A 27,530-nucleotide genomic window follows, 5' to 3' on the forward strand; every position below is an offset into this window, starting at 1 on the left:
GGCAAGTATTCTCAAATTTCAGGAGTTTTAACAGTTCTCAGTTTAAATGTTTAATGTTTTTATTAAATGTAATACCAAACTAGAACATATCTATGATAGCTGCATCTCTGTTTGCTATTTAACGTTTTTCACTTTATAAAGTTTCTACAGTTTTGTAGATCAGTGGTGTTAGTAATCTCAGAAGTCAATTAAAAGCATATTAATATTCATAGTGCCTGTATTCCAGAGCTTATAGTGGTATCAGTTTCAAATTCAAGACCAGATAGTAATTTCAGATAAAATAGTTTTTGAGCTTCCTTGCTGATTTGCAGCTTTGTTTATGAGTCTCTCAGCCTTAAGTGTATTTTGTATTTCTGTTAAGAACTGCAGAAATCGAGAAACTTCAGGTATGATTAAACAGTAAAACTGGCAATGCACAGAATGTTATCAGCTTGTTGAGAACTTCATTGCCTCTAATTAAAATAATCTTTGGTAGTGTTTTAGAGGGATAAGTAAAACTTGACACAACTAATTATTTTCCATATTGAACATGTTGTTCTGGTAAAAGATCCAATCGGCTGAAAATAATTTCTAAAAATGTGCTGTTTGATCACACTCAGAATTTTTCCGTAAATAGAGCACCACTGTCTCTCATGTGCTTCCAATCTTCTGAAAAAGATTTTCTGAGGTTCACAACATACTTCTGCATCTAGACCAATAAAAATGCAAAGCTAAACCGAATCATTAATGTGACACTTCATTTTATATAGGCACACAGAATATGTATTTCTACAGTTTATTGAGCACAAGACAAAACAGAGCTATCTGAGTATGAAATTAAAGACAGTGAATGGTGAAGTTCATTCCTTCTTTAACTGTATTCTTATTCTTTTTACCTCTTGGGTTTGATATGGCAGTGCTCTTTAGATGGGATTTCAGGAGTGGAAATATATGGATGCTGCTTAATGACTTAAATGACTTTATGGGAGTGTGACAGCACATAGCAATTGCAGTTCTTATGTGGGTCTTAAGGTGCAACATGTTCCTTCCAAGCAAGTGCATAGTAACAAGTTTATCTAGTCAGGGAACAAATTTGCACATTCAGTGATAACAGAATAAAGGACAGCTGTTGGGAAGAAGACCTTACATGTTGAGTCTTCAGAGTGCCTTGAGGTATTGTAAGAGAGGGCCACTTAAAGTTGGCACTGCTGTGTCAAGAAACAGACCTGTCTGCTCTCTTGGGCCAGCAGAAGTGTCTGGCTGTGACATGTACCTGGCTTAGGAGAATTTTTTGCTACATCAAAGTCAACCAGGATTTGTTTCCCTCTTCAGTTTGGTGTGCAATGGCAAAAATAGTTGTGCTATTATAAAACTGATTATGAAACTGACTTGCTAGAGAAAGCTGAGGGACAGGAAACTACGGCTCTTTCTAATTCCCTCGACTTCTAACACACTTTACCAACTGCTTATGAGAATACAAATATATGTTATTTTATTCCCACAGCCACCAACAGCAAAAATGCATGCGATTATAGAACGAACTGCAAACTTTGTCTGCAAGCAGGGAGCACAGTTTGAGATCATGCTAAAAGCCAAGCAAGCACGCAACTCCCAGTTTGACTTCTTGCGATTTGATCACTACCTCAATCCCTACTACAAATTCATTCAGAAGGCTATGAAAGAGGGAAGATATGCTGCTCCTTCTGAAAATAAAGCAGATGAGAAAAAACGTAAGTTGTTGCTTGTCAAATGCATAGCTTCAGGATGTGACTCACTGAAACATCCACTGGTCTTTTGGCAAAATAGCTGCATCTTGTTGGTGTGTTGCAATGGCAGTACTGTAATCCTGCAGCTGAGATCGATGTGATGATTCAAAATTTTGCTTAAATTGGAGGAGATTTTTAAAAGAAAAGATTGTTTTGTGAAATTTTGAAATACAAGAGGTGCTATGATCTTGGAGCTTTTAGGAATACTTAAATACCTCTGGTCCAATGGAAAGTTGGTCTGTGTGCTTAGGTTTTTGTTTTATTGATGGCTAGCAATATCTTCCTGTATCCATGTTTTTGTGAATAAACAGATTTACGTAAATGGTTGTTTAAGAACACGTATATGTCCTGTACCATCTTTGTCTCCCAATACAAACCCAAATTAAATTCAGACATTGCTTTTATTTAGACTCAAGAGTCAAATCTGAGGAAGAAGATGATGACGATGATGATGATGATGGAAATTATCTGCATCCGAGTCTCTTTGCATCTAAAAAATGCAGTAGGCTTGAAGAACTCATGAAGGTAATTGACCTTATTAAAATTACTTGCTACCTTGTAAACCATCAGATTCGTGGGCACAAAAATTGTAATATGCAGGTGTTAAGATCTTCTGTTAACAAAGATGTTTTTTGTTTCCCCCCCCCCCCCCCCCCCCCCCCCAGACTGTGTCTTAGTAATTTAAGTCTGTTTTGGTAAGCTTTCAAGCTACCTTTTTCTCTAGTACATAAGTTGTTATTTTTCCATTTGTAAGGAATTCTATCTTTGGTTTTGATGTGCTGTGGTATGGAAGGCATCACTGAAGGGTTTATCCCACATAATCTGAATTGAAACTGGAAGGATTAAGATATTTAATGCCTTCCGTATATAAGATGAAAAAGGATGTTTTGGTTTTAGATTTTAATAGATAAAATGTTGACATGAAGTAATAGTTTTAGCAAATAATATTTCAGCAGAATGTACTACTTGTATAATGAAAATTTTGCAGGGTATGTTAGTTATTTTTGTTTTCTGAGTATCAGTGACAGAACAATGGGAACGAGAAATGGTTGTACACATTTGAGGCTTTCAGAAGAATGGTAGTGTCTGATATTTAGACAAGTCAGGTTCTGTGTTTTATCCCAGCCTCAGCAGTAAATGAGTAAGAGTAATACCCGCTCTTTTTTTGGTCATGGATTTCTGTTCACATTAAAGTATTTTTAGTTTTGTTTTCCACTAATTTTCAAAAAAGAAGTTGATTCTGATGTGAGAGTTACGAAACCAGTAACTTCATTGTTTGGACAATATTACTGATACTTATTAACGTAGATAAATTTGCTTTCCAAATTAGGTTGATATTACCATGATTTAAATGTGTGCTTCAGATTTTAATTTTTTTTCTATTCTTAAAATCTTTTCAGCCTTTGAAGGTAGTAGATCCTGATCATCCACTTGCAGCACTGGTGCGCAAAGCCCAATCAGATAATAACTCATCTACACCACAGTCAACAGATGGGGCAGCTGTACAGACATCACAAGCAGAATATTCGTCTGATTGTAAGTGCATTGTGATTAGACAGCTGGTGGTGTGTCTTGATGAATTGTATGTGGATGCTGGTGGAAAGAAAATACGTTAGCTTCATACTTGATCATTCGTAACTGATACTTATTCTTTTTCAATCTCCTGAGTCTTTGAAGGTGCATTCGTCCACCAAGTATCTGTTGAATTGTTAGCTGCTTAGGGAAAACAGAAATAGGGTGGAGGGGGTGGGCAGCCAGGAGGCCAAGTCTCTAGTCTGAGTATGATTAGCACAATATCCTTCATGTTTTTTGATAACTTCCATCAATTTCTATTAATGAAGCCTAATTAATGCCTTCACTGTTGAATAGTAAATTGTCCTATACAGTAATTCATGAGATTCCCATTAAAAAAAAAGCTTCATGTATTAAGCAAAATGCAGATGGTAAATTTTCTTTGAACAGTTTTGCTGGAGTATTTTTAAGAAAAATCTGGAAAAGTAAAATCATGTAAATTGAAGAATCCCACTGAAGTGATAAAAGGTTTTAGGATAATATTCTGCTCTAAGTTTGAAAGTAGTTTTATGGTAAATAAGTAAGTTTTTTATTATACAGTCAATCCATATAATTTTTCATTATTTTACCATTATTCTGTGCACTGGTGCAATGTTATGTAGAGAATAAAATTCATGAATATGCAAGATTCAAAGTTAAAAATTAATCTTATAAAGTGTATTTTTCATTACAATATCTGAGAGGGAGTACTGACTTTTAAGTTTGTAGCTACAGAGGGCATCCTTTAATAAAGGATACCCTATTTTTTTTTTCTCAAAAGAACAACAAAAGCAATGGTATATTTGAATTATAAGTGAGCAGTGTGGAAAGTTGTGTGCTCAGCTGCTTTTTCCATGCCTGATATTGAAGAACCAAGACTTTCTCCTATCTCCAAATTATTATTAAATCTTTAGCCTTAGATTTTTCTTGAACCATTTCAGACTGTCCTGTCTATAACCCCTTTTAAGACCTATCTATAACCTCTTTTAAGAATAAACTTTGCTATTAAATTTTTAGCAACATTATCTTCTCTGATGTGTCTGGTTTCCAAAAGTTGAAGTCAAACTTGATTGGGGTCTTGTGCCTCTAATTATTTTCGAATTTCAGAATTCTGAAACCCCTTGATTCCTCTGAATACAGAAATGAAGCTTTTTCATTTATGGGACTTGCCATTTGATACTACTGAGATAGAAGAAATTATATTGCAACATTCACTATAGTATGGTTTCATGGTATTATAAATTTGTAGGTAATGAGTAGTGTTACTTCAGGGTGGTGGTAGTGATGAAGTTCTTGGATTTTTAGTAAAGTTGTTGCAAATAAGTATCACTATAATAATCTGAGTTCAGAAAATCCCAAAGGATTACAGGTGTTGTCAGAGTGTAATATATGGAGAGGAATATGCATGAAAGTAATTTTTATTTAAAACTATACCTGAAGAGAATCTTAATAAAACTGAAATAAGATTTCTGTGGAGAAATTGAAAAGTACTGGTTATTTCAAGAAAGACTAGAATCAGAATAAGTATCTCTGTAGAATAATGCTCATTGCTTTTCCAACTGCTTTCATGTCAGGCTTGAATCTGAATGTATATGATACAAACTGGGAGATTATAATTTAGTAACGATACAAGTTAAGTTTGCAACTTCACTCCCTGCCTTTGAAACTTAACAGATCTTTATTCTGCTCTCCTTAATAAACTTATTCTTTGAAGAAAGTAAACACTGCCACACAGGAATGTTTATGAAACTTTTAAAACGATAATTCATTATAATAAATTGATTAAACTTTGCCTCCAGAAATGTAAACTCTTACTGTAAATACTTTGAAATATCTTACCTGAATACTTTCTGTTTGTCTTTCTGCAGAAATTGTTTAGATTTACAGGAAGTAACTGCCTTTTAATTAAAGCATTATCAAATATTGTTCTTAACGAAAACAAGTCATAAGCCTTTAAACTCTCAAGAAATAAACATTTAGAATTGTAGAAGCCTCTAGTGTGGAAAACTTGCTTACATCAGTTGTTCATTGTATTGGTGTTAAATTGCAAAACCCGTCTACTTTTTGAGGTTTCAGTTAGTAGGTGTGTATATATTTAACTATAATAGTGGTTTAATATATAGTGATACCAGTGGTTTGATTTCTCTATGTTAGTTTTGAATATATGCACATTTCTTTCTTAATGCATACGTAGTTTTAACTGAGTTAAACTGCCAGAGGTGAATTAGATTAGGAAGAATGATTTCATATTAGGTCATTTTTTAACCGGCCTTCTCTGGTTCACTTCTCCATTTGTGCCTGTTTGGCTTCCAATTGACCTTCTGTACATTCTGATTCTGCCTCTTAATCTACAGATGTCTTATTCATCCTAAGCACGTTAATAGGAGCCTTATTTTTTTTCTTTACACAGTAAATTAAATACCATTTTTAGCGTGTTGTGTGAATCTGGATTCTCAATGTGTTTGTACTGATGCAATAATTTTTTTTTTAATTGGGTATTTTTCTTCTGATTAGAACTTTGTTCTTAAATATGTCTTCCTTTAGCAACTGTGGCAGCCATGTATTATAGTTACTATATGCTACCTGATGGAACCTATTGCCTCGCGCCTCCACCTCCAGGAATTGATGTTGCCACCTACTACAATGCGTTGCCTGCAGGGGTGACTGTTTCAAGCACTACAGGGGTAGCAACAGTTCCTCCACCCCCTGGTACTACACCTCCACCTCCCCCAGACACAACTGATAGCAGCAGTGCGTTGACTTCTACCACGACATCTACAAGGTACCAAATATACATTTGCTTTTTCATTGAGGGGTCTCTTTCCTGCACTTCAATACAAAGTATTTAGTAAGGGTTCTGTTGCTGGTGATCCTCAGTAGCATTCACCAGTGTTTATGCAGCTTTGATTACCTCCACTTTGGTCTTTGATACTGTATGTGGTTATTCTTACTTGGCTACTATGAAGTTTTTGCATGATGGAAAATCAAGTTGTTTTAACTGCAGAATGAACCCAGAGAGCAAACTTCTAATGTATTGTTTTGTTTTGTTTTTTATTAAAGCAAGAGTCTGAAAGATATGTATGTTCTATTTATAAAAATTATGTACTTTTAATGTTTTCAGCACAATTGCTCCAGTGGTTGCCATTATACCTCCACCCCCCGATATCCAGCCTGTTATTGATAAGCTAGCTGAGTATGTTGCTAGGAATGGAATAAAATTTGAAACCAGTGTTCGTGCAAAGAATGATCTCAGGTAAGACAAAACGTTTTTTTAACTTCTATTTTAAAAGTTGAGGTTTTCATTTTTAAATATATTACCAGGACATGTGGGTCTTAAGAAAAGAAAAGCTGTAATTTTTTAAAGTTGAAATTCAGGGACTGTCTTAAAGGTAATGCCAAAGCATTATTGCCCAAATCCTCAAAAGAGCCAACCTCACAAAACGTCTTTAGAAAGCATGCTTTGAATGTGTATCCTCTGTAAGTTTAGACATCAGTTACAGTGCTTCCAAACATGAAATGGTGTTGTTCCATTTGCTAGAGAAAATTAGGTGACAAAGAATTGTTGGTATTTACTACATTTGTGTGCATTTTCACATATCCATTTTTCTTTTAACAGATTTGAGTTCCTGCAACCATGGCACCAGTATAATGCTTATTATGAATTTAAAAAACAGTTCTTCCTTCAAAAAGAGAGCAGTGACAGCTGTCAGGTACATGTGTGTTTGTGTACATTAAAAATATAAGTGTGAGAAGGGGACTTGCTTATCTGTTGTGTTACCATGAGACATTTTAGAAATGGAACACTGAATTATGGTTGTTCAGCAGAGGATGTGAATGCGCTTTTTTGTTGCTTTTTAGTTTTGTATAGCATTTAAAGAAGGCTATGTGAAGTGGTGTGATATTTAATTCTTGCTTTTTAGTATAACCAGCCACTCAGTGTGGTTTTAATATAAAATGACAACCTGAAAATCTTTCAGCTTTATATATGTGCTTTTTGAAGGTTTAGAGCTTTGTAGGACTGGGTTAGTGTTCTGCTGTCAGAAAGGTTAGGTATAACTTTTTAACAACCATACCTTCTCATATGCCTCATGGTTCTTTGTAGAACAATAGCACAGTAGCTAGGCTACTTTTCTGACGTGCTTTATTCTGAGGGAGGTTGTTCTAAAGAAGAGTCCTGTCATGATGGACTGAAACAATACTGGAGCTTCAAAATCTCACATCAGCTTCCTACTTGCTTTGCTTCTCCTAGTTCGTGTTATTAGAAGATGATACCCAGACTTGGCATCCTTGTTTTTAACTATTCTCATGTTAGCTAATCTCATTAGATTGTTCTCGTATTGAAAAGAAAATTGCAAATAGTATCAGAAATACATTATCTGATGTTAACTTTTCATGGGAAAGAGCTATTTTTTTTTTAGGCCCTATGTCATTTGTCATCTCAAGGCTTAGATTGGGGAGCCTTAAACTGAAGAAGGTAGGCCTGTGGGTAAACTCCTCAAAATCGCTTTGTGGAAAATGAAGAAATTCAATACTAGTTGCTGTTTGAAACACTTGTGTCTAATACTTTGTTTTAATAGTTTTAAACATAAGCTGTGGTAAATATGATCTTATTCAGCTGATAAATTACATGCAAAATTGTCCTGTACCACAATGCTGGCTATTATTGTAGAGTTTCTTAGTTGCAAACCAGTGGGTTGAATTCATAATACTTACATAATTAATAAGGACTTGTTAACATTTATTTGGGGGGGAAATTGTACAGTAGCCAAAGTGTAATAGTAAAGGATACATTTTAAGTGTTCAAATGAGTACTGCTAAGAAGCAAGCAGAAACTGGTTTAAGTCCCTTGAGGTCACATGTAGCAGTGCATATTTTCCTACTGCATGGTTTTGTAGATAATGCCATTCTCTTTAATTTTTTAGAATAATGATTTCAATATTATCTTTATGCTTTAGTAATGTACATATAGGCAACTAACGCAACTGATTGTTCTCCTTTTGGCCATTATAGTTAATAAGAAATTGTACTACTGGCTTCAGTAAATACAGAATTAAGTCCTTGATTTCCTTGTGTTTTTCCCCTTTGAGAATTTTCAGAAATTAGTTCTGTTGGTCAGGGAATGGCTGCAGGGAGCAATGAAAGGTTCTCTTCAATACCTGGTATTTCAACATTAAGTATACTTAACAGCAGCCAGTGGAAAACAACCAAACTATTTCTTGAGAGAGGCTCATTTAAATGCTAAATTACTTAATGTCATCACCTGACTCACCATGTGCATATTTTTAATTTTCTACAGTATACAACTTCAAATTTTTATACTGTAAGTTTAGAGGTGATCTTGAATGATTCAAGTCATGTAATAGTAGAATCAGTAATTCTTTATTCTTTTGAAAATCTCCGCAGAGTACTGTATCAATTTAATGCCACAAAACCCATTGATAGGCCCAATGTTCTTCAGCAGAATGTTGGAACAAATCAAGCACATTAACCTCTGATCCCTGTAAAACTTGGTTTTATAAAGAAGGTATCATGCAATTGTACATTAGGAAAAATCTCATAAGCTTTTATTCTGTTACTGTGAATTAACTTTAATGGATTTTTGTCCCAGACCCTGGAAATCAAGAACTAATAAAATATACTTGGGGAAAAAAGTATATGCTTTTAGGGTCTAATTTTAAAAATGTAGTTTTTAAAACAGTTGTTGGCAGAAGCGTACCAGCTGCAGAACATTTTCTTCACTGTAAAATAACAACACATTCTTGCTGTAGGTCTGTAGTTTTTGCAGCTTGTGGTTTTAAATAAGGTAGTACATTATTTATAAGAAGCAGACTTCTGGTCATGAGTGCTTATTGATGTAAAATTATCTGTTATGTGATTAGCTGATTTTTGAAATGGCTGGCAAAATTTCAGCTCCACAGACACTGCTTTAATTCTTTCATGAGCTACCTAGTTATTAAGATTGCACATTTCTTTTGAAAAGGGAGTATCTTCATCTGAAGATGTTCCAGCAGATACTGCCAGTGATACACCAAGCGAGACTCAATTTGCAGATGAACATGCACCTGAAGATGCATCTGAGCCAAGTGCTAAGGGAGTTCCAGGAACTAAAAAGGATGTTCTTCCTTCTAAAACTGTCAGTGATGGTAAATTGGTGAAAGGTATGTTAGCGTGATTTGTTGGGTGTGAAGATATTTGTTGACTATAGTTGAGGAAAAAAAAAGAGGCAGGGGGAAAGTAGGGAAAAGAATGTAATCATGCAGAAAATATTTTCACTAAAAGCATCAAAAAAAGGACTGAAATAAGTAATTTGATTACTTTCATATTTCTTTGTTATCCAACTATCAGGTATTTATGGTCTGACAGTATAAATGGGTTTATTTCAGTTTTGTGCAAAGTTAAAGGCTTTCATCAGTGACCCCAGCAGAATCTTGTTTTTGTCATTTTAAACTTGACAGTTACAAGCTCTGTGCAAGAAAGACGTTGTTCCTTCTGAATAAATGCAGTAGTCTTATTTGAAACCATGCATATGGAGGAAATGCTCTAGGCTTATTACTTAGCTGCTCAGTCTTCCTGTGTTAGACGTTAGTCATAATGGAAAAAAATACCCTGGATTGTTTTTCCTCTTGCAGTCATACCAGCAGAGAGACAAAATGGGAGGATCTCTTGGAAGCCAGTCAAAGTCAGCTAACACACTATTAGTGTCCTGAGTTGGAGAAGCAATTATTTATAGCTGGGAACTAATTTCCTGGCCTGTTAGGAAAAAAAATCTTAAAATTTCTTCTTTTCAGTAAAACCTAGACAGTTAAATCTATTAACTAGAAGTGAAAGCCACTGACAAAAAAAAAAACAAAAAACAAAAAACAAAAACGAAAAACATTCTTACCTGTGTTCCTATGGATGGGTACGGCCTTCCTGCCACTTCAGTGGTTTTCTTAATTGCTGCTAAGTTTATCTACTCCCTGTGATCCCTTGAAATTCTCTCTTCCTGCTCCTCACTGCAATTTCTTTCCCTCCACGGGCTGCAAGCTCCAGACTCTTTGGCATGGTTGCCCGGCTGTCCATACTCTGCAGTTTCATCTCTGGGCAGATTGTGTAGCTTCCCCAGTGAAGAAGCAATCTTCCCTGTCTTCAAAGATGCCCTATTAAGAGAATGTAACATACAACAGAAAATGATACTGTTTCTTGTTGTATTATTAATAAATGGCAAACTGGATCCCATGCTTTAATAATAATAATCTGCTCAAATTTAGATGATGGAGTGTAACCAGTGAGTCATTTCATGACAATCCTGTTCCTATAAATTTATTTTCATTTCCTCTAATATGATACAAATCCCAGTTTCTTGTAATCTTGGCTTGGCTTGGCTGCAAGACAGACATAACATCCGCCACTAGATTTTTTCTTCTGCTTCTGAACAAGTAAAATCCCATTTTAGGATTTGTTCTGTCAGATGAAAAAGTTGGAAAATCACTCTTATACTACGTCTTCTCTTAGAATTCTTGAGTTCTTTATTTCTGAGCCTATTTCCTTACCCCAGAATTACAAGATGCAAAGCTTATATTTTATGAACCTTGGTATGTAATTTAATTATTGCATTTAAATGTCCCTGAATGAAATTTGATAGGATATATATGCAAAAGGCATCATGAGAAGGATAAATATTGCAGCAGACCGTATGGTAGTAGGTTGCTTTGCTGAAATGTGTGAGAGATTTCAGTCTTTACTCTTAGAAGCTGCATCTTGGACAAATGGTTTAGAGATAAATTCTGTTTGTTTTTTTTTTTTTTTCCAGAAAATGGTTCTTGAAATATGTTCCAATGAAAATTCTGTGAGGGAAAAGGATTAATTCAGACTTAAATATATATTAGCTATTCTTAATATTTCTTGAAGAGCCATTAATACAACCTAGCTTGAAACGATCCACAATTTCTTTTTTTTTTTTTGTGGTATTCTGTGGTTTTTTTACAGGCATTCTTTTTCCTTTGAGTGTGATGGCATGAGTGTGTTGTGCTGTCCTCTTGTGTTGGAGTAGCAGGGGCTGCTTGAAATGAATAGTTGACCACCAGTCTTGCTACAGCAAGACTAAGACATTTGCGGAAAAGTACTTAGCTTTTGCATTTATATCTCTTGTAATGAAATGTTGTTAACTCCCCAAAGTAATTAATTTTCATATAGATGGAAATAAGTCTTTATATACTCTTCTGTGAGCCTGCCAAATGCTATTGTTGTGCAAACCATCGATTTAGTGTGAAGGAAGCATAAGGGACCATATCATACTGTAGTGTGTCAGATAGGAGCCTGAGCACAGGGCGTTTTCATCTTAAGTCTGGAAGGATAGATTGTTCATTTGGGAAAAGAAATAGTACTGAAAATAAAATTTATTTGGGACAGAATTTGAGATATTTATCTCATATCAGGAAACTTAATTCCTGAGATGGTTTAGAGTATCTTTGTTTTTCCCTGCTGCTACTAAAGTGTTAGAAAAAGACTTTGAGAAACATCTTTACAAGGCAAATGATGTTTCCAACACTTGTTTTAAAAAAAAAAAAAGTATTGTCCTTTTCCCCCAAATCATTAGCTTAATGTAAGGATGATTCAAGTTTCTTTTTTTTTGTGGTGTAGTCTGCGTGAGTATGGATATGGTCAAGAAATTTAACTTGCTTTCTACTGTAGTCTAATGATGTGTAAAATCTTACCGTTCATTCACAGCATCGTTCGCTCCAATAAGCTTTGCAATCAAGGCCAAAGAAAATGACCTTCTTCCTTTGGAGAAAAACCGTGTGAAATTAGATGATGACAGTGACGAGGAAGAAGAAGAGGGCAAGGAAGGCCAAGAGAATGCTAATAGTGCTTCAAACCATTCTCCAGCTGTTGCCGCTCCTTGTACTGCTGCTGAAGAGAAAAAGCCTCAACTTACACAGGAGGAGTTGGAAGCTAAACAAGGTATCCCATGTTACACTTAAAACAGAATGATTGAGTCCTTCAGGCAAACTATAAGTATGGCATTTTAGGTATTTTCAATCTTTACTATGTCATGTTAACAGGAATTAAGAGTTCTTTTCCCACAGTTTCCTGCTTATTATTAAGAATGAAATCTTCATTGGTTGCCCAGCTAAAATGAAATTTTATCACACTGGAGCTGAATACTTTGCCCTAATGCATGATCTTTCTGAATTTTATTTTGTTTTTCCATTACAATCTCGAGGTAAAATACTAAACCTGTAGTTTCCAGATTGCATTAAGAGAGCCCAGAAAAAGGCATGTCTGTTCCTCATTTTCTTCAGAGAACAATGAAACGCTTCAAGCTATTTTTCAGTTACATAGCACTCCCATATAGACTAATATCACCTTGTTGATGTTTTGTTACTCTTACAATGCAATGCCATTAAGTCTTTGTATGTTTTTTTCCTGTTACTGTGTTTATGTACGTAAGGGCAGAAGTGTATGCTGTGTGAATTTGAATGAAATGATCTTTTAAAGGGATCAAATTTCCCCCATTCCTTCCCAAGGCTGTTTTACAGCAGAAAATGTTTAATAAAGTGGAGATGCTGTCAGTGTTTACCAGCTTAAAAACTTAATATTTCTTTTACAACTATGAGTATGCCACGGGAATTCAATTTTTCATTTTCAAAATGGGGTTTTTTGCTCTAAGTATCAGTTCCTTTGTAAACTTCAGTACCACAGATTATGCTATGGTGATACGTATCTAAAGCAAATACGAAATATTTTTGTATGATAAAAATTAAACGTAAAACATGTTTGGAAAAAGTTAAGTGTTGGAAAAACTGTGCGATCAAAAAAACCAGTTGTCTTGTACATGCGCAGAACACAAAAATGGAAGTGTAAGATGAAAAAGGTTAGACAAAATATCCGTTAGATGCATAAACTGGTTTATTCTCTTTCTGTAATCACATAACAGTAACTGTTGGGTGTAATAATGGTAAAACAGTTTCTGAAAACTCTGAAGCAGCCCTTTGTGTAAACATTTTAAGATGTATGTAAATAGGGCTGGAAAATGTAAGGTAAAGATCAGATCTGTTAAAAGATCAAAACGGAGTTTGCATCACTGTAACAGGAAAAAGTTTCTGAATTTACAGTACTACATTTTTAGATAGCTTTTTGTAAATAGAAAAGGACAAGTGTCCTGGATTTTCAGGACTGGATTTTCATGTCATTTTCTTTAAGCTTAAAAATTTTTACTTAACCTCTACTGCTTTTTATCAATCAAATGGTATTTCTATGAATTAAGATGCTTGGAATTTTGTGATTTAAGCTGATATGTCCTTATTATGTCTTTGAATGGATGTATTAGAGAAGTTTGAGAATGGTTGGATGGGCTGTTTGGTTGTTTGTGTTGGTGTGTGTGTTTGTTTCAAGGAAACATAAGTTCCCCAGGCATGACTCACTCTATGCTTAATTGTCTTTCTTAGCAAAGCAGAAACTAGAGGATAGATTAGCAGCTGCAGCAAGAGAGAAGCTTGCACAGGCCTCCAAAGAATCGAAAGAAAAGCAGCTACAAGCAGAGCGCAAAAGGAAAGCTGCACTGTTCTTACAGACACTGAAAAACCCTCTGGCAGAGGCAGAAACTGAGAAAATTGAAGAAAATTCCTTCAGTAACGAGGTAAGCAGTATATTAATTTCTCTTTACTATAAAGCTAGCAGAAAACTTACCTATAGAGTGTGAATCTGACAGTATGTTATGAAGTTGCCTGAAGAGATAGAAGCTTTTCTAAATGGGGAGAAATTTTAATTTTAAACACTGATAATATTTTTCATTTATGTTACTTACGTGTCTCATCTGTCATTAAAGAACTGGTAGAGAAATATGATGCATAATTCAAAGGTCAGTTAGCCAGTTACAGAAAGGAAAATGAGCCTGCAAGTTTAACCCTGTACTAGTGGTCCATGAATTAGAATGCTTACCTTTCAAGAGTGTTTGGGTATCCATTGTGATATTTAGTGAGTATTCTGAAGTGAGTAAACATCTTCAAATTCAGAAATGATTCACAGGCAAGTGAGCTTACTTTAAGGCTTACTTTGCACCTGTTCTACTGGGTTTTGTTTGATTTTTAGGCCTAAGTTTAGTATGGCAGTTATAAAAGATTTTGTTTTATTATGAGGATGTGATTTTTAAAATAAGGTAAATTTACAGATAGTGGCACAAAATTCAAACAAATATGTATATGCATGCTATTCACTGAGCATAGTCAATGAAGAGTCAAAACAAAAAACTCAGGGTGAAATAATTGAAAAAACTCAGTGTGAAATAATTGAGGGTCTAATTACTCTGCTAGCTGTCTTCCAGAGAACTGGAAGTAGGCACACTGCCTCTGCCTGTGCCTACTTGATCATGAAATGACCATTGGGTTTGTTTGGCAAAATATCTTATTTTGGAGAGTAGAAGCAAGTATCTTTCTGTAGCAAATAAATTTGTAGTGTTAGTACTCCTGTACTTTCTTTCAAAGAACGATTTTTAATAGTTGTGATAGAAATTCAAACCCTCTGCTTCTTTCTAGAAAACTACTGGAAAATAGTCATGTGGCAGAGGCAGACTGCTTTCTATCTTCTTTTTGCCTTGTAATTCACTTGTCCATTTGCACCCATTTTCGTGTTTTGGATAGTCAACCACAATAGGTAGTACTAGGGCAATGTCACTTCGAGGGCTTTCAGAAGCTCTGGTTTGAGTAGGTCATCATGATATTGCATTCTTAGGCCAAATCTAAGAGTAACCTGGGTTCTGATGACTTACTAGCTTTTAAGAACACAATGAAATTGCTAGTAAGGTCGCTTGCCATTTGGCTGTCTGGACTGTTGTTTCCAAAGGAAATTAAAAGCTGATTTCTCAGGGCTGTACATTGGATTACTAGATTTATCACAAAGAGGAAAAAGAGGATTTATCATGCAGAATTATTTGCTAATCAGTTAGTTGGCATTATCTTCTGCAGTGAACAGAACTAGTCAGTCTGTTGATGAGTAGTTATGATAAAAACATCATTTGGGTAGAGCCTTAGAAATTGGTTTTGTAAGAATTTTTGAGTAGGCAAAGTTAAACAGGAATCTTTGGCCAAAAGGCTTTAGTAATGAAACTTCAGTAATGAAATTTAAAAACAAACTCTAAAAACCTGTGTTGTTCAAAGCCACACATTTGCTTATTTTCCTACTAATAAACAGAAAATGCTGCTTTAAATACCAAAGAAATAAGGTGTTTCACATAAGCCATTTCTGATGTCAATAAAATAACTACAATTTAAAAAGTCTACATGAGGGAGTTGAATTTATTTTACAGGAAAATTCTTCAAATATTCATTTGTTCATGCGTTGTAGTGCTGTCCTGAAGCTTTTCTCTCAATCTGCAGGTTTTGGCAGGTTTTCTCTGTCTGCAGATTTTCTATTGAAGAGTCATTTTCCCATTTACATTGTATATTTTTCCATTTAATTCCTAATTGCTGAACTTCATCCAAAGAGGATAATAGAAAAGAAACCAAGTAGGAAAATAGCCTTTCTTTTTTCTTTTCCCCTTGTTCTAGCTTTTTCACTGAGCCACTCTCTCTTTATGCCACTATAGTGATTGTCCTAACTTAAGAAGTGATAATTTTACTTTCAGGAGCTTCACTCATTTTTATTCAACCTAAGCATTTTATCATAAGTGCATCCCAATCCAGTGTGACCTGATGCATGCTTGCTAAAAGATGGGGGAGTCTGCGTTTCCAGCACCTGCACGGACGCCTCCAACAAGTCCAAACAATCTCTTTTCATAATGGAAGAAAAATTGTCAAAATCTATTTTCAACAAAGTCACCTTAGGCTTATGTCTTCAGTGCAATAGCTGTAAAGAGCTGTGGGGAGAAATCAGGAATAGGATTTGGTATAGACTATGTAGTTTCTTGAAACTTAACCTAAATAGGGCTGGAAATATATGCATCTTGGTGTATTGTTGCAGGATCCTTCACAAGCCAGATTGAAATTCCTTTGTTTGTCTGTATATGCTGTGGTCAGACCTTTTATGCACATAGCAAATAACAGATACTGTTGGGAAGTGAAACTTCAGATTCCTGGCTTTGGAATTATATTGCTGCCAGAAGACCCAGCAAATCACTCTTGGTTGCACTAATCAAGCAAAACTTCATCTCTGGATACTGATAGAAAATTTCAGATCTTGATTGTGATAGACTGGTTACAAGAATGAGTGACATGGCTTTCCATTGTTCCCTTTCCCACAGAAAGAGGTCCAGTACCTAACAAGTAATTTACTGCCTGGTTCTTGATTATTTTTTTTTTTCCAGATAAATCATTGATTACACCTCAAAACACTTTCAAGAGAATAGACAATGGAAAGAGACATACTTGCAGTTTAGGCGATCAGTATCAGCACAGAGTAGCAGATATGTGCATTGAGCGTGGTCACATCCCAAAAGAGATCCTGTTTGGGATCCTCATTGTGACTGCTAACAAATTTTCCCCAACTGGCACATGTGTTCAGTACTTTCTTCCAGTTATATATTAGGGAGTGAATGCAGAGAGACAATGACAGTGCCAACACCCCAGACTTGCAGTTTTGCTGTCCTTCTCAAGGGGATTTTCAAGGACGGAGATATTTCTATGCTAAGGTTCTTTTGATAATTTTCTTTGATAATGCCTGAAATAACCAGTAACTCTTCAATAACAGCTGTCTCTCTTTTCAGAAGAGCAGATGAGTATCATCACAGAATCATAGAATGGTTTGGGTTGGAAGGGCCCTTAAAGATCATCTGGTCCCACCCCCCTGCCATGGGCAGGGACACCTTCCACTAGCCCAGGTTGCCCAAAGCCCCGTCCAACCTGGCCTGGAACACTGCCAGGGAGGGGGCAGCCACAGCTGCTCTGGGCAACCTGTGCCAGGGCCTCACCACCCGCACAGGGGAGAATTTCTTCTTCCTTAGATCTAATCTAAATCTGTTCTCTTTCAGTTTACACCCATTACCCTTTGTCCTGTCCCTACACTCCCTGATCAAGAGTCCCTCCCCAGCTTTCCTGTAGCCCCCTTTAATGAGGCCTTTTGGCTCCTCTATCCCTTGGAGAAGGAAGCTGCCATCAACACATTCCAGGAACCTCCTGGATTGCCTATGCCCTGCTGTGTTGTCCCTCCAACAGATGCTGGGCTGGTTGATGCCCTGCATGAGGACCAGGGCTTGTGAACATGAGGCTGCTCCTGTCTCTGTCTGTCTGTAGAGGGCCTCATCCTCTCAGTCTTCCTGGCTGGGTGGCCTGTAGCAGACCCCCACTATAATGTCTCCTGTCCCTGCCTTCCCTTTAATGCTGACCCAGAAGCTCTCTGTCGGCTCCTCACCCACCCCCAGGCAGAGGTCCCTGCACTCCAGCTGGTCACTGATAGGGAGGGCAACACCCCCTCCTCCTCTCCCCTGCCTGTCCTTCCTGAAGAGCCTGACTGGCATCTGTATTTACTGAAGTTCTAAGCTGAGCTAACTAAAAAACAAGTGAACTTTTAAAGAAAAGCCACACCCTAATCCCACTTCTCAGTAAACTGATTTGCTAAAACATTTTTCTGACATAAGTACAGTTTCAGAGAAGGCATCTCTTTTTCTCACGTGAAAAATCCACTGTATTTAAGAATTTTTAAGTAACCAGTTTCCCTGCTTCTCACTAGTAGAAATGGTTTGGAGGTGCTTTCTTTATATTTAGAATGTCAAATATATATTTAAATGTTACTGATGTGACCTTGCTTTTTGAAATAAATTTGACTCGTGTTGGGAATGCTAGTTACTGTGTTAATGAAGAGTCTAAAATGTCATAATGTCTGTGGAAGTAATATTCCACCTAAGTGTAGTTTGCTTATTGACACACATATATTTATATATAGATGCATATAGAATTTTGCATATAAATGTTTGAAGCATGAATGTTTTTCAAGTTGTTGTCTTTCCATTTGGCATATTTGAAAAAGCTTCCATCTATGTTTGTTCCAATGCTTCATCTGCCTTTTGTTCTACTTGCCTGGTTTGCCTATTCATAACATCCCATTTGATTCAAGAAATTTTACTAGAAAAGGATAAGTGAAATCTTATTGTGACTTTGTTAACCTTTGTTGTATATACACTGAGAATCCAGTAAGCTGCATCATGATGTCTAAATTAGTTTATAAATAAATACCTAGTACCTGTCTTTTTTAAGCTTTTTCAGTCATGTTTCAGAAACTGAAAGATGCATTTAAAAACACTGATTGCAAAAGTAACAAGAACTAACTACAGTGGCTGTAATTTAAAAAAAAAAAAAAAAATGTCGAGATCTGTAAAATTAGTTTTGTAGATTGAACAGTGGAACTAATTGGGGAAATTTCAGAAAGCAAAGGAAAAAAATTAAGTACACCAAAAATATCACTTAATATATTTCATCTCCTATTTTGGGGGAAAGCGGATCCAGTGAGGAATCCAGGAAACAAAGGTTGATATGCAGTGGTCATAGAGTTAATGTAGTGGAATGATTTTTGTAGCTAAAAATGTGTCTCACAAAAATGGAGTAGTGACTGAGATGTATAATAAAGCATGAAGTGGAGTTGAGAATGTCCATGGGAAATGCATAATTCTCATGAGATTGCCCCTGCCTAATAACTGTATAAAAACTAGTAATGCTATTTATTTGTATACACAGTGTACATTTGTGCTGGAAACCTGCTTATCACACTGTATAGAAATGCATTAAATGAGCAAAGCTTTTTTGACCTCTTGTCAGGTTTTCCTGGTACCTAGTATTTCTTGAAAGAAATGCTGGTACTGAGAATATATTTTTGAACAAAATTGATTCTACTAACTGATTGTATAGGACAGTCAATACCACAGAACATAGCACTTTTAAGCTTTTTTTGCTTCAGCTGAAATCTTTAAAATAGTCTGATCTACTTTTTCCATAGCTGAATTATTTCTTTCATATGGTTTCCTGTTTTTCCTTAAAGTGAAATCAAGCAGGAGGAACAAAAGGCTGAAAAATGAGCTTGAGCAATGAAGCAGCACAGCTTTTCACACATAGCTTCTCACCATTCTTGCATGCATTACAACAGTACAGTTATGGATAATGTTTCCTCCAACTGGTACCTGGAGAACATGTAACTTAGCTCAGTTTCCAACTCATCTGCTTCCAATAACGTAGCTAGTGAAGTCTTTGCCCTTTTTAGGCTATGGGTAATCAGTAGCTGGGTGGCGTCTCACTTCTTGTATTTACACGTATAATTTCTAGACACTTTTTAACAAGAAAATCAGTCCAACAGGCACATCTGACAGGTAGTGCCAGTGAAGGGAAGCTGCCATCATTCTGCCATGAATGTAGGCAGGTTCTTTGACCTACAACAGCAAGCAACCTGTAGTTTTAACAATTGCGGTTCTAGATGTGCAGAGCTGGAGTATGCCAGGTTATCTGGAGTGCTACATTGAAGTGCTCTTTTTATTTTTTAAACAAAGTAAGGTCTTCCATAATCTGAAATGCAAACATTCTTCCAAATTACTAAAATTAATTTAAATGATTAAAATTAAGATGACGTTTATATTTTTATATGTTTATATATAAGTAGAATAAAAGCTAGTTGTGTACATTTTTATATATATTTACCAAAACCTGAATTAAGTAGAATAGAGATTGGAAGAGCTCACATTAAGATGCTATGTTTGTTTTGTTTTTGTTTGGTTTTTTTTTTCTTCCAGCTTAATAAAGCGAATGTGCTGGCCACTGGCACAAGTTGAATTCTGAATACAAGTGTCACCCTTGCTAGTAGGGCCTCGGTACGGTACACTTGGTATACTAGGCCTGTAACATTTTTGCCACCTTTTTCAGGGCTTAAAATGTTGTTTGTAAATGTTTTCCCTCACCCTGTCCATCTGAGCAGCATTGCTCATTGATTTTTGTCTGCAGGTCATGATTTAACCAATAGTGTGCCTGGTGGGTTTCTAATACAAAACATTCTGCTAATCTCTCCTATTTTATCCTATGTCTGAAATGTTTTAGGGGGGTAGTACTTTGATATGCATGTAAAAGACAGTTGGTTATATCCAAACTGTTACTTGTATAAACCTTAGATTTAAACAAGGAAAGAAATCTACAATCATAATGCTGCAAAACCAGACAATCACATGATTTGAAAGTAACTCTATTTTAATGGCTTTGTCCTAAATGTCATCAGCCATTGTGCTTCTGTAGTACAAAGTAAAACTTAACTTTTTCTGACTCTTTCATCTTCCCTGTTTTGAAGCCCTGTTTCATCATTTGTTTCTTTAGATGGCTTGTTCTTACTTTTGTCCTGTATGTAACAATTTATTTTTTTTTTCCGTGAAAAGTAGTCTGTTTACGAGTGAAATAGAAGTGTGCCATGTTTAAAAATAAGATGCTACTCAAGTTTTGCCAAGCATAACAGGGTTATCAACAGCTGTGGATACTGTCTATCTTTCACACTTAGTGCTGTAGTTGATCCTACTTTTTTTGGCAATGAACTGTAGATATTAGCACATACCTCTCGGGAATAATAACATATAATTTTATCCCAGCATATTTTCTTACCGTTAATTTGTGAGCAAAATGTAATCATCTAATGAAATCCATCCAATAAGTATTTAAAGAAAAAATGCTTTCGGGCCCTTCATTTCTTTCTTTACTTTTTTTTTTCAGAATATAGGTATCTGTATCTTTTGTTTAGCATGGAAGGGGTGTGTGTTTGTTTATAAATTTTCCTTATGTTGCTTTTTCAAAAAGACAAAACATAAAACAAAATGTTACATACTAATATGGAATTTGGGGAGTGGATAGCTTGCTGGCATTTGGAACTTTTATTGTAAGAACCCTACTATTAAAAACTACATGAGAGTTGCAGTTCCTCATGCTGTAAATACTTTAATTAATATTTGATAGGTGAAAAAAAGGTAAATATCATGAGCTGCCAACTTAATTAAGGCAGGTGAGGGAGCTAAGAATGTTCTATGCCTTGATCTTTAGTCTTCAAAGTACTTAAGATACAAAGGCATATTGATCCATACTGCAAACAGATTCACAGCTGCTAATTTCTTTACAGTTGGCCCTTCAAAACTGAGAATGCAAATTTCTGTCTGTTTTTGAAGAGCTTACCATGGTCAGTGTACTGTTAATCACTGTATTTCAGTGCAGCAGCTAAACCTTGATGAAACTCTTTGAGTATTGAGTATTTAATTTGTTCTATAGGAAATATTATTATCACTTCTATTTAATCATTTTGGGTCAATTTATTGAGGCTAGGACTGGCAAACTTCTAAAAGCAGTAGCTGCTCTCTTTGATGCACAGAGCAATCATACGCTTCCATTGCTGGTAGACACTTGCTTATTAATTCTCAGTCGGAATACTTCACCACAAGCTTTGGGAAACCTGCAGTAAAAAAAAGATATGGTGGTAGAAAAGAATGAAGTAAAAGAATTGTTGCTTAATTCTTCACTCTTTTCAATTTTGATCTAACATAGGATTCAAATTAGTGCAAAATTCAGCAGGAAAAAACAGGAAAAAATATTAGCCAGTTGTAAAAGTGTTAGTAACGTTATTGATAATGTTCTTTACCAGTTGATTTTGTTTATAGCAGGAGCAATGCTAGTGTTTTGTTCTGTTGCAGTAAGCACCTTTAAGTTCACTGCTAATGTTGGCTTTGTGTGCTGATTAAGTAGTGTAACCCCAGAATAACTAATGTGTATTCTGGTCTCATGAATACTGCAAATATGCAAATGTCTTGTAATGAACTGAAGTGCTCATTTCTGTACTCGTATAGCTATAAATTTTTCCTGATACAGACCTCTTTCCTAACCCATTCCTGCTAAACAAGAGTTGTTGAATCATCCTTGTTTTCCCAAAAGGTATCTCTGAAACATTTTTTATACCAAGTGTTTACTGTAAAAAGCGTTATTTTAGTTGGATTTGCTTCAGTCGTGCAAATAAAATGCTGAAGAACAACTCTGTCAGTGAAATTGTCTGAAACGATAGCGTTTAATAAGGGCTAAAAAAATGTGTTGTTACCCAAAATGGACAAAGTAGTGAGATTCAGTGAATGCTATCGGAATGTTTGCAGTGTAACATCTTAGAAGAGATCTCCAAAAATTCAAATCTCTCATCCCACAGGATACATAATAAAATTCATCAGATAGCCAGTTTGTTGCCAAGTTTTACAGATCTGTTCTCTACTGGCCTGCAGATTTGCAGAGTCTGGTCCGTAAAACAGTGTTTCTGCCTTTTGGAAATGCTTAATAATCTCCTAGTATCTGTGCTTGCTTTGAGATTTATTTTTTTTTTATTTCCTGCATTCATGCCTCCAATTTAAAATCTCATTACCTTAATTTACCTAGATGAGCTTTTGCTGATGAAAACACAAAGTACTGGCAACTTCTTCTATTTGCCAGACACTAAGACAGTTTATTTTTTTCCAAATGTTTTTATTCAGCAGCATTATTTATACACCTAGAAATTTTCTTTGTGGCCTGGCAACTTGCTGATGTTCTTTCACTGAGCTCTATTTTCTACTCTGATGGTGAATCAGATCATTTTTGTGGTGATTTTTTTTTTTTTTTTTTTTTCTTGAAGGCAACCAGAGTTGCCACTGAGGGAATCAGCACATTTGCTCACAGTTGATCATGCTGTTGCGACCTGACAACTGTCCCATGAGCGCCTGGTTGCAGTGCTGTGTTGTGTGGGTTTGGTGGGGTAGGTGACTTCGCCCTGTCTGTTAGCTGTTGTCTTGAACTCCAGATACTACTTACTCACCTGGGGGTATGCTTCTATGCATATTCTGCATGGCTTTCCAAACATGATTCATTAGTAAGCTGAAGCAGTGGTGACTGAATCTACAGCCAGTCAGCCCACAGCTGTGCTTTTCCCAGAGATACCTGGACAGCGCTGTCACTCTAGTGTAGGTGTCCTGAAAGTCAAGGAAAGCCCATGGCTTCAGCATCTGATGCTTTTGGTGGATATCCACGGGTGCTTAGCGTTGTGGGGTGGTTCTGAGACAATCTTCTATGTGTCAGCTAAAAATAAATGTGTCATTCATTAATTAATTTCCTTTTTGGCAGTGGTATGATGCTTTATGCAGCCAGATGAACTTGGGTGCAGAAAAGTGTTGATTTTTTCTTCCCTCTCTTGTTTTCCTCTTAATTCTACTTTGCCTACAGCTATTTCGTTTCAAGCTATTAGAGGTGCCTACTTCAAGGCAAAGCGGTCTATTACATATTCAGTACTGTTCAAAGCAAAGACTAAGATACTGTATAAAGAAATGAATAACATTGTCAAGGAACAAAAGTCAGCTGTGGTGGTCTCTTAGAAGATTCTGAAGTTTGGAGATGAGGTGCCTGCAGTTACATGTGGATTGTGAAGTTAGTGAAATTGCAGTAAACCAGTCACTCAAATGATCATGCTATAAAATGTTTATAATCCTTGAAGCAAACTACTTTAGTACTGCTTTATTGCTGTTTTTCTAAATATTTTGATAGCAGTTACCAGTTAAAGCTCAGAAAAGTGTCGCGGCTCTCTACCTTGAAGCAAAGCAGGATTTATGATTATTCAAATCTGGTCAATTATTGCCTTGACATGTTCACAGTAGGAGAAGGGTAAAAAGAAAGGAAAAGATCACCTGTTTCAAACTTGGATATTTCAGGTTTTAATGTATTACTTTTATTCCAACCACGATAAGCATCCTTGTATCAAACAGTGGAAGTGTCAGACCAGGTGGAGCAGAACTTATGACAGAGGGAAACAGATTTCTCTAGTTGCCTTGGAACGGCATCTGGGGGAATGACAGGCTTTGAAATGAGTAGCGTATCTGTAGTGCCCAACTTGTATTATTCTAAATAAGGAATTGAGCAGAACTGTCTCAGGTATAAGAGATAATTTGAAAATTTCATATGGTATGTTTTGCTTAACTGACTGCAGTCAGAATTACTCACTGAACATGAATTGTGCATGGATCTGTTCTGTCCTGGAGATTAATAATTTTTGTGATCTTCCCAACCCATTACATGCAAAACATTTATTTTTCCAAGTACAGAAATAATTTGTATTGGCACTAATTCATTTTACTTTTTTCCTTGATGTAATCTAATTTCAATCCCCAGTTCAGGGATGAAAGTGTCACTAAAACTTAACTTTGAATGTCAGTAGTTCCTGATTGTATTTTCAGGTTCATCCTTTTTTAAACTAAAATAAATAAATAGATCAGATAAGTATATCTGACAGTACCCATTTTTTTAAAACATTTCTTGTAAAAACTAAAGATGAAAACTTCAGGACTATGTCCTAGTTAGGCTGACAGTCTTAGCATGCATATCCCAACTTGAATGTGTATCTTTGGGGAACTGTATATGCTTCCATTAAATACTACTAGATGCATGTTTTTGAAGATGTCAGCCTTACTTACACACACTTTACATAATATTCAGCACTGTGAGGTTTTAAAGCATTCGTGGGAGGTTAGATTGTTATTGATTTAACAACTACTTTCTTAAGATGGATGTCTTTCTCAGACACTTTCATGAGTCAAAAAATGTAAGGTGATTGTTACTTATTATTTGCCTTTCTGTTGTATTCGTTATCCAGCATTTCTGCAAAAAACCTATATTGTATATTGGCAAGACTACCAAGCAAGATATCTTAAGTTTCTTTGCCAATATGTTCATGTATGTGGTATGCACAGGAATAGATGTAGCCCTCTGTTTAGTATAAAGAACTAGAAATGTTTACATGTTGTCCACACTTACAGGACTTTCTCAAATTGAAAATTTGCATGCAACTTTGAAAACTTAACACTGTTCTTTTGTTTACCTTTGATTTCAGAGTGTCAATAGCATACCATGTCCTGTGACTGCAGTCAGAACTTTACCCACCTTAGAAGTTAAACAAGCAGAAAGGCCTTCAAGCAAAAGCAGAGATCTCCCTAGGGATGAAGAAAAAGAAAAGAAAAGAAAAAAACACAAGAAAAGATCTCGGACAAGATCTCGATCACCATTCAAGTATCATTCATCTTCTAAGTCCAGATCTAGATCACATTCAAAAGCAAAGCACTCACTTCCCACTGCCTATAGAACTGTCAGACATTCAAGGTGGGTTTGGAAACCAAACATAATCTTTAGAGTTCTGTGTGGGCTAACATTTAAAACACTTCTGCACTTCTTCCATTACGTAAGCATCTTCGTACCCATTACAAAGGCTATAGTAACCTTGAGAATAGTAAATAAATGTCATCAAATGTGGAAGGTCTTTTGAAAATAGTTCTAATGAAATAATGAATCGTTAATTTCTAATTACATAGTGCAACATTTGTAACAGTAAATGCTTTTTCACTCCAGTCTGTGAAATACCTGGCGATAATATGTAGGAATGTAATTATAGCAGGAACTTGCTAATAAGTCTGTGGCTCTTGGTGGAGCAAAGTAACCAGACAATATTAAGATTAAAAATAGAGGTGGAGAACCTGCTGGTTGAACAACAAAGTCCAGGGGAGAAAGCAGTTGGGTAGTATGTGGAAAAATAGGATGTCGGGAGAGATACAGCATGAATCCAGGAGGGGTGAAAACAGAGTTGATGAGGAAGAGAGACCATAGAAGAATGTAGCCCAGTGCAGTTAATGCTAATCATTAATGAGATTAAATTCACTATATTAATTATCCAACTATAAGATAATATATATAGTGTTAATACTGTTAATTATATCTAAGGCATTTGGGTCTAGGCACCTTTGAAGTTTACAGTCTGTAAAATTTGCCATATCTGAATGCGCTGCCATATAGCAGTTATTGTGGTCAGCAGGAAGGGTGTCTTGAAGTTGCATTCTGTGGATCATGCTTCAGAACAGTGTTTAGTTCCAATGAAGTGTGTGTATAAGTAGTGCCACAGCTATATAGGTATGTGATGCATGCAAACTCATACATTTCTTTACCTTTGTGGCCATGCCTGTGACAATATGCTTCTTCCTGAAAAGCAGCTTCTAGCCCTTTATGGTGGTGTGACAAAACTTCCTATCGTATATTTTCCTTGTCCGTTTTTTTGTTTGTTTAACAAAGTGTCTAACTACACTAATATAAGTGTTAATATATTACAGCTTCTTATTTTATACTAGATTTTTAAGGTTAAATATGATACTTTGCTGAAGACATCTCTGCTATTCAAAGATGCAGGGAGTTAAATTAATGTAACTCGGGCTGAAATGCTCAGTCTGACATGCTGCTGCTTTGACAACAGGCAGTCATGATGCTCTGTATTATGAGGCACATTCCAAAATATGGTGTGCCATTCCTTGTCTGTGCTTACCAGCGCATAAAGGGAATGATGCTGAATGAAGCTTTCCTTGTTTAAGAAGTGAATACAAGTCTTCTCAGAGTTAAAAATATCTTGGAGAAAAGTCTCTTCAGGTGAATCACTCATCTTTTCAACTCTCTGTCAAGCCATATCTTAACTTGAACCTCTCATGTCACTTCATCCAAGCTGTGTGGCATATATTTATGCATTATTTTATTGATACGTGGTAAAACCAAGGAGAAGCATTGTAGTAATGCTAAAAAAAATTAAATCATCTTCTGTGGTACCTTGAAAAGGACAAAGAATCTGAGAAGATCCTTGTCAGTATTTGGGTATGCTACTCAATAGAATAAAGATAATCCTGCATGATGCATGAGTTTGCATTGGGCAGTAACCAGATAACTTGCAAGTCAGTTTGATATATACTAAGATATGTCTTCAGTGACTTCAGAAAGATAACTGATCCTTTATAGAGGCTTGAATACTTCCACCAGTTGGTCTGCATTGGGTTCTGCTGGTGAAAAGAAAAGCAACAGTCTTACCACATACATAGTGGATAGTCTCATGTTTTGGTTGGGTTTTTTTGGTGGCCATAGTTCAGGTGATGGAGATAGTACACAAAAATCACCAAGAATAGTTAATCTACTGTAGCTAATCTTTGTGTGCCATCTGGAGTGTGCCTCCTGGCACAAATCAAATTACAAACACATAAAAGCTTTAACAACATGAATCAACACCTGATTAAATCTGGTTGGATTTCCTAGATCAGCTGTTGAATTCTACAGCCTGAAAAGTCCAGTAAGATTGATGCTGGCTAGCTGAATTTTAGGAGTGTTTCAGAGCAACTGCACCATGTCGTGCACTGAAAACATTTTGCACATTGAAATACTTGACAGAAGTTAAAGCTGAACAGTACAGGGCTTCCCATTCATCCTGTCTTTCTGTTCTGCGAGCACCAGTTTA

The 27,530-nt window shown here is 35.9% G+C and overlaps 1 protein-coding gene across 2 annotated transcripts in view; it reads left to right on the top strand.

Annotated features, from left to right (window-relative positions):
- The window catches only part of SFSWAP (splicing factor SWAP), a 50,124-nt gene that overhangs the window by 9,863 nt on the left and 12,731 nt on the right, over positions 1–27,530 (top strand). For both annotated transcript variants that reach the window (XM_074920817.1, XM_074920818.1), the window contains exons 5-14: positions 1,484–1,709; positions 2,155–2,270; positions 3,146–3,281; positions 5,841–6,078; positions 6,418–6,549; positions 6,913–7,006; positions 9,277–9,454; positions 12,006–12,239; positions 13,727–13,917; positions 25,107–25,372. In XM_074920817.1, coding sequence (XP_074776918.1) covers positions 1,484–1,709; positions 2,155–2,270; positions 3,146–3,281; positions 5,841–6,078; positions 6,418–6,549; positions 6,913–7,006; positions 9,277–9,454; positions 12,006–12,239; positions 13,727–13,917; positions 25,107–25,372 — 1,811 coding nt within the window. The remainder of the gene's footprint in view (positions 1–1,483; positions 1,710–2,154; positions 2,271–3,145; positions 3,282–5,840; positions 6,079–6,417; positions 6,550–6,912; positions 7,007–9,276; positions 9,455–12,005; positions 12,240–13,726; positions 13,918–25,106; positions 25,373–27,530) is intronic.

This window comes from Athene noctua, chromosome 17 (assembly GCF_965140245.1).
Source record: "Athene noctua chromosome 17, bAthNoc1.hap1.1, whole genome shotgun sequence".
NCBI lineage: Eukaryota > Metazoa > Chordata > Aves > Strigiformes > Strigidae > Athene > Athene noctua.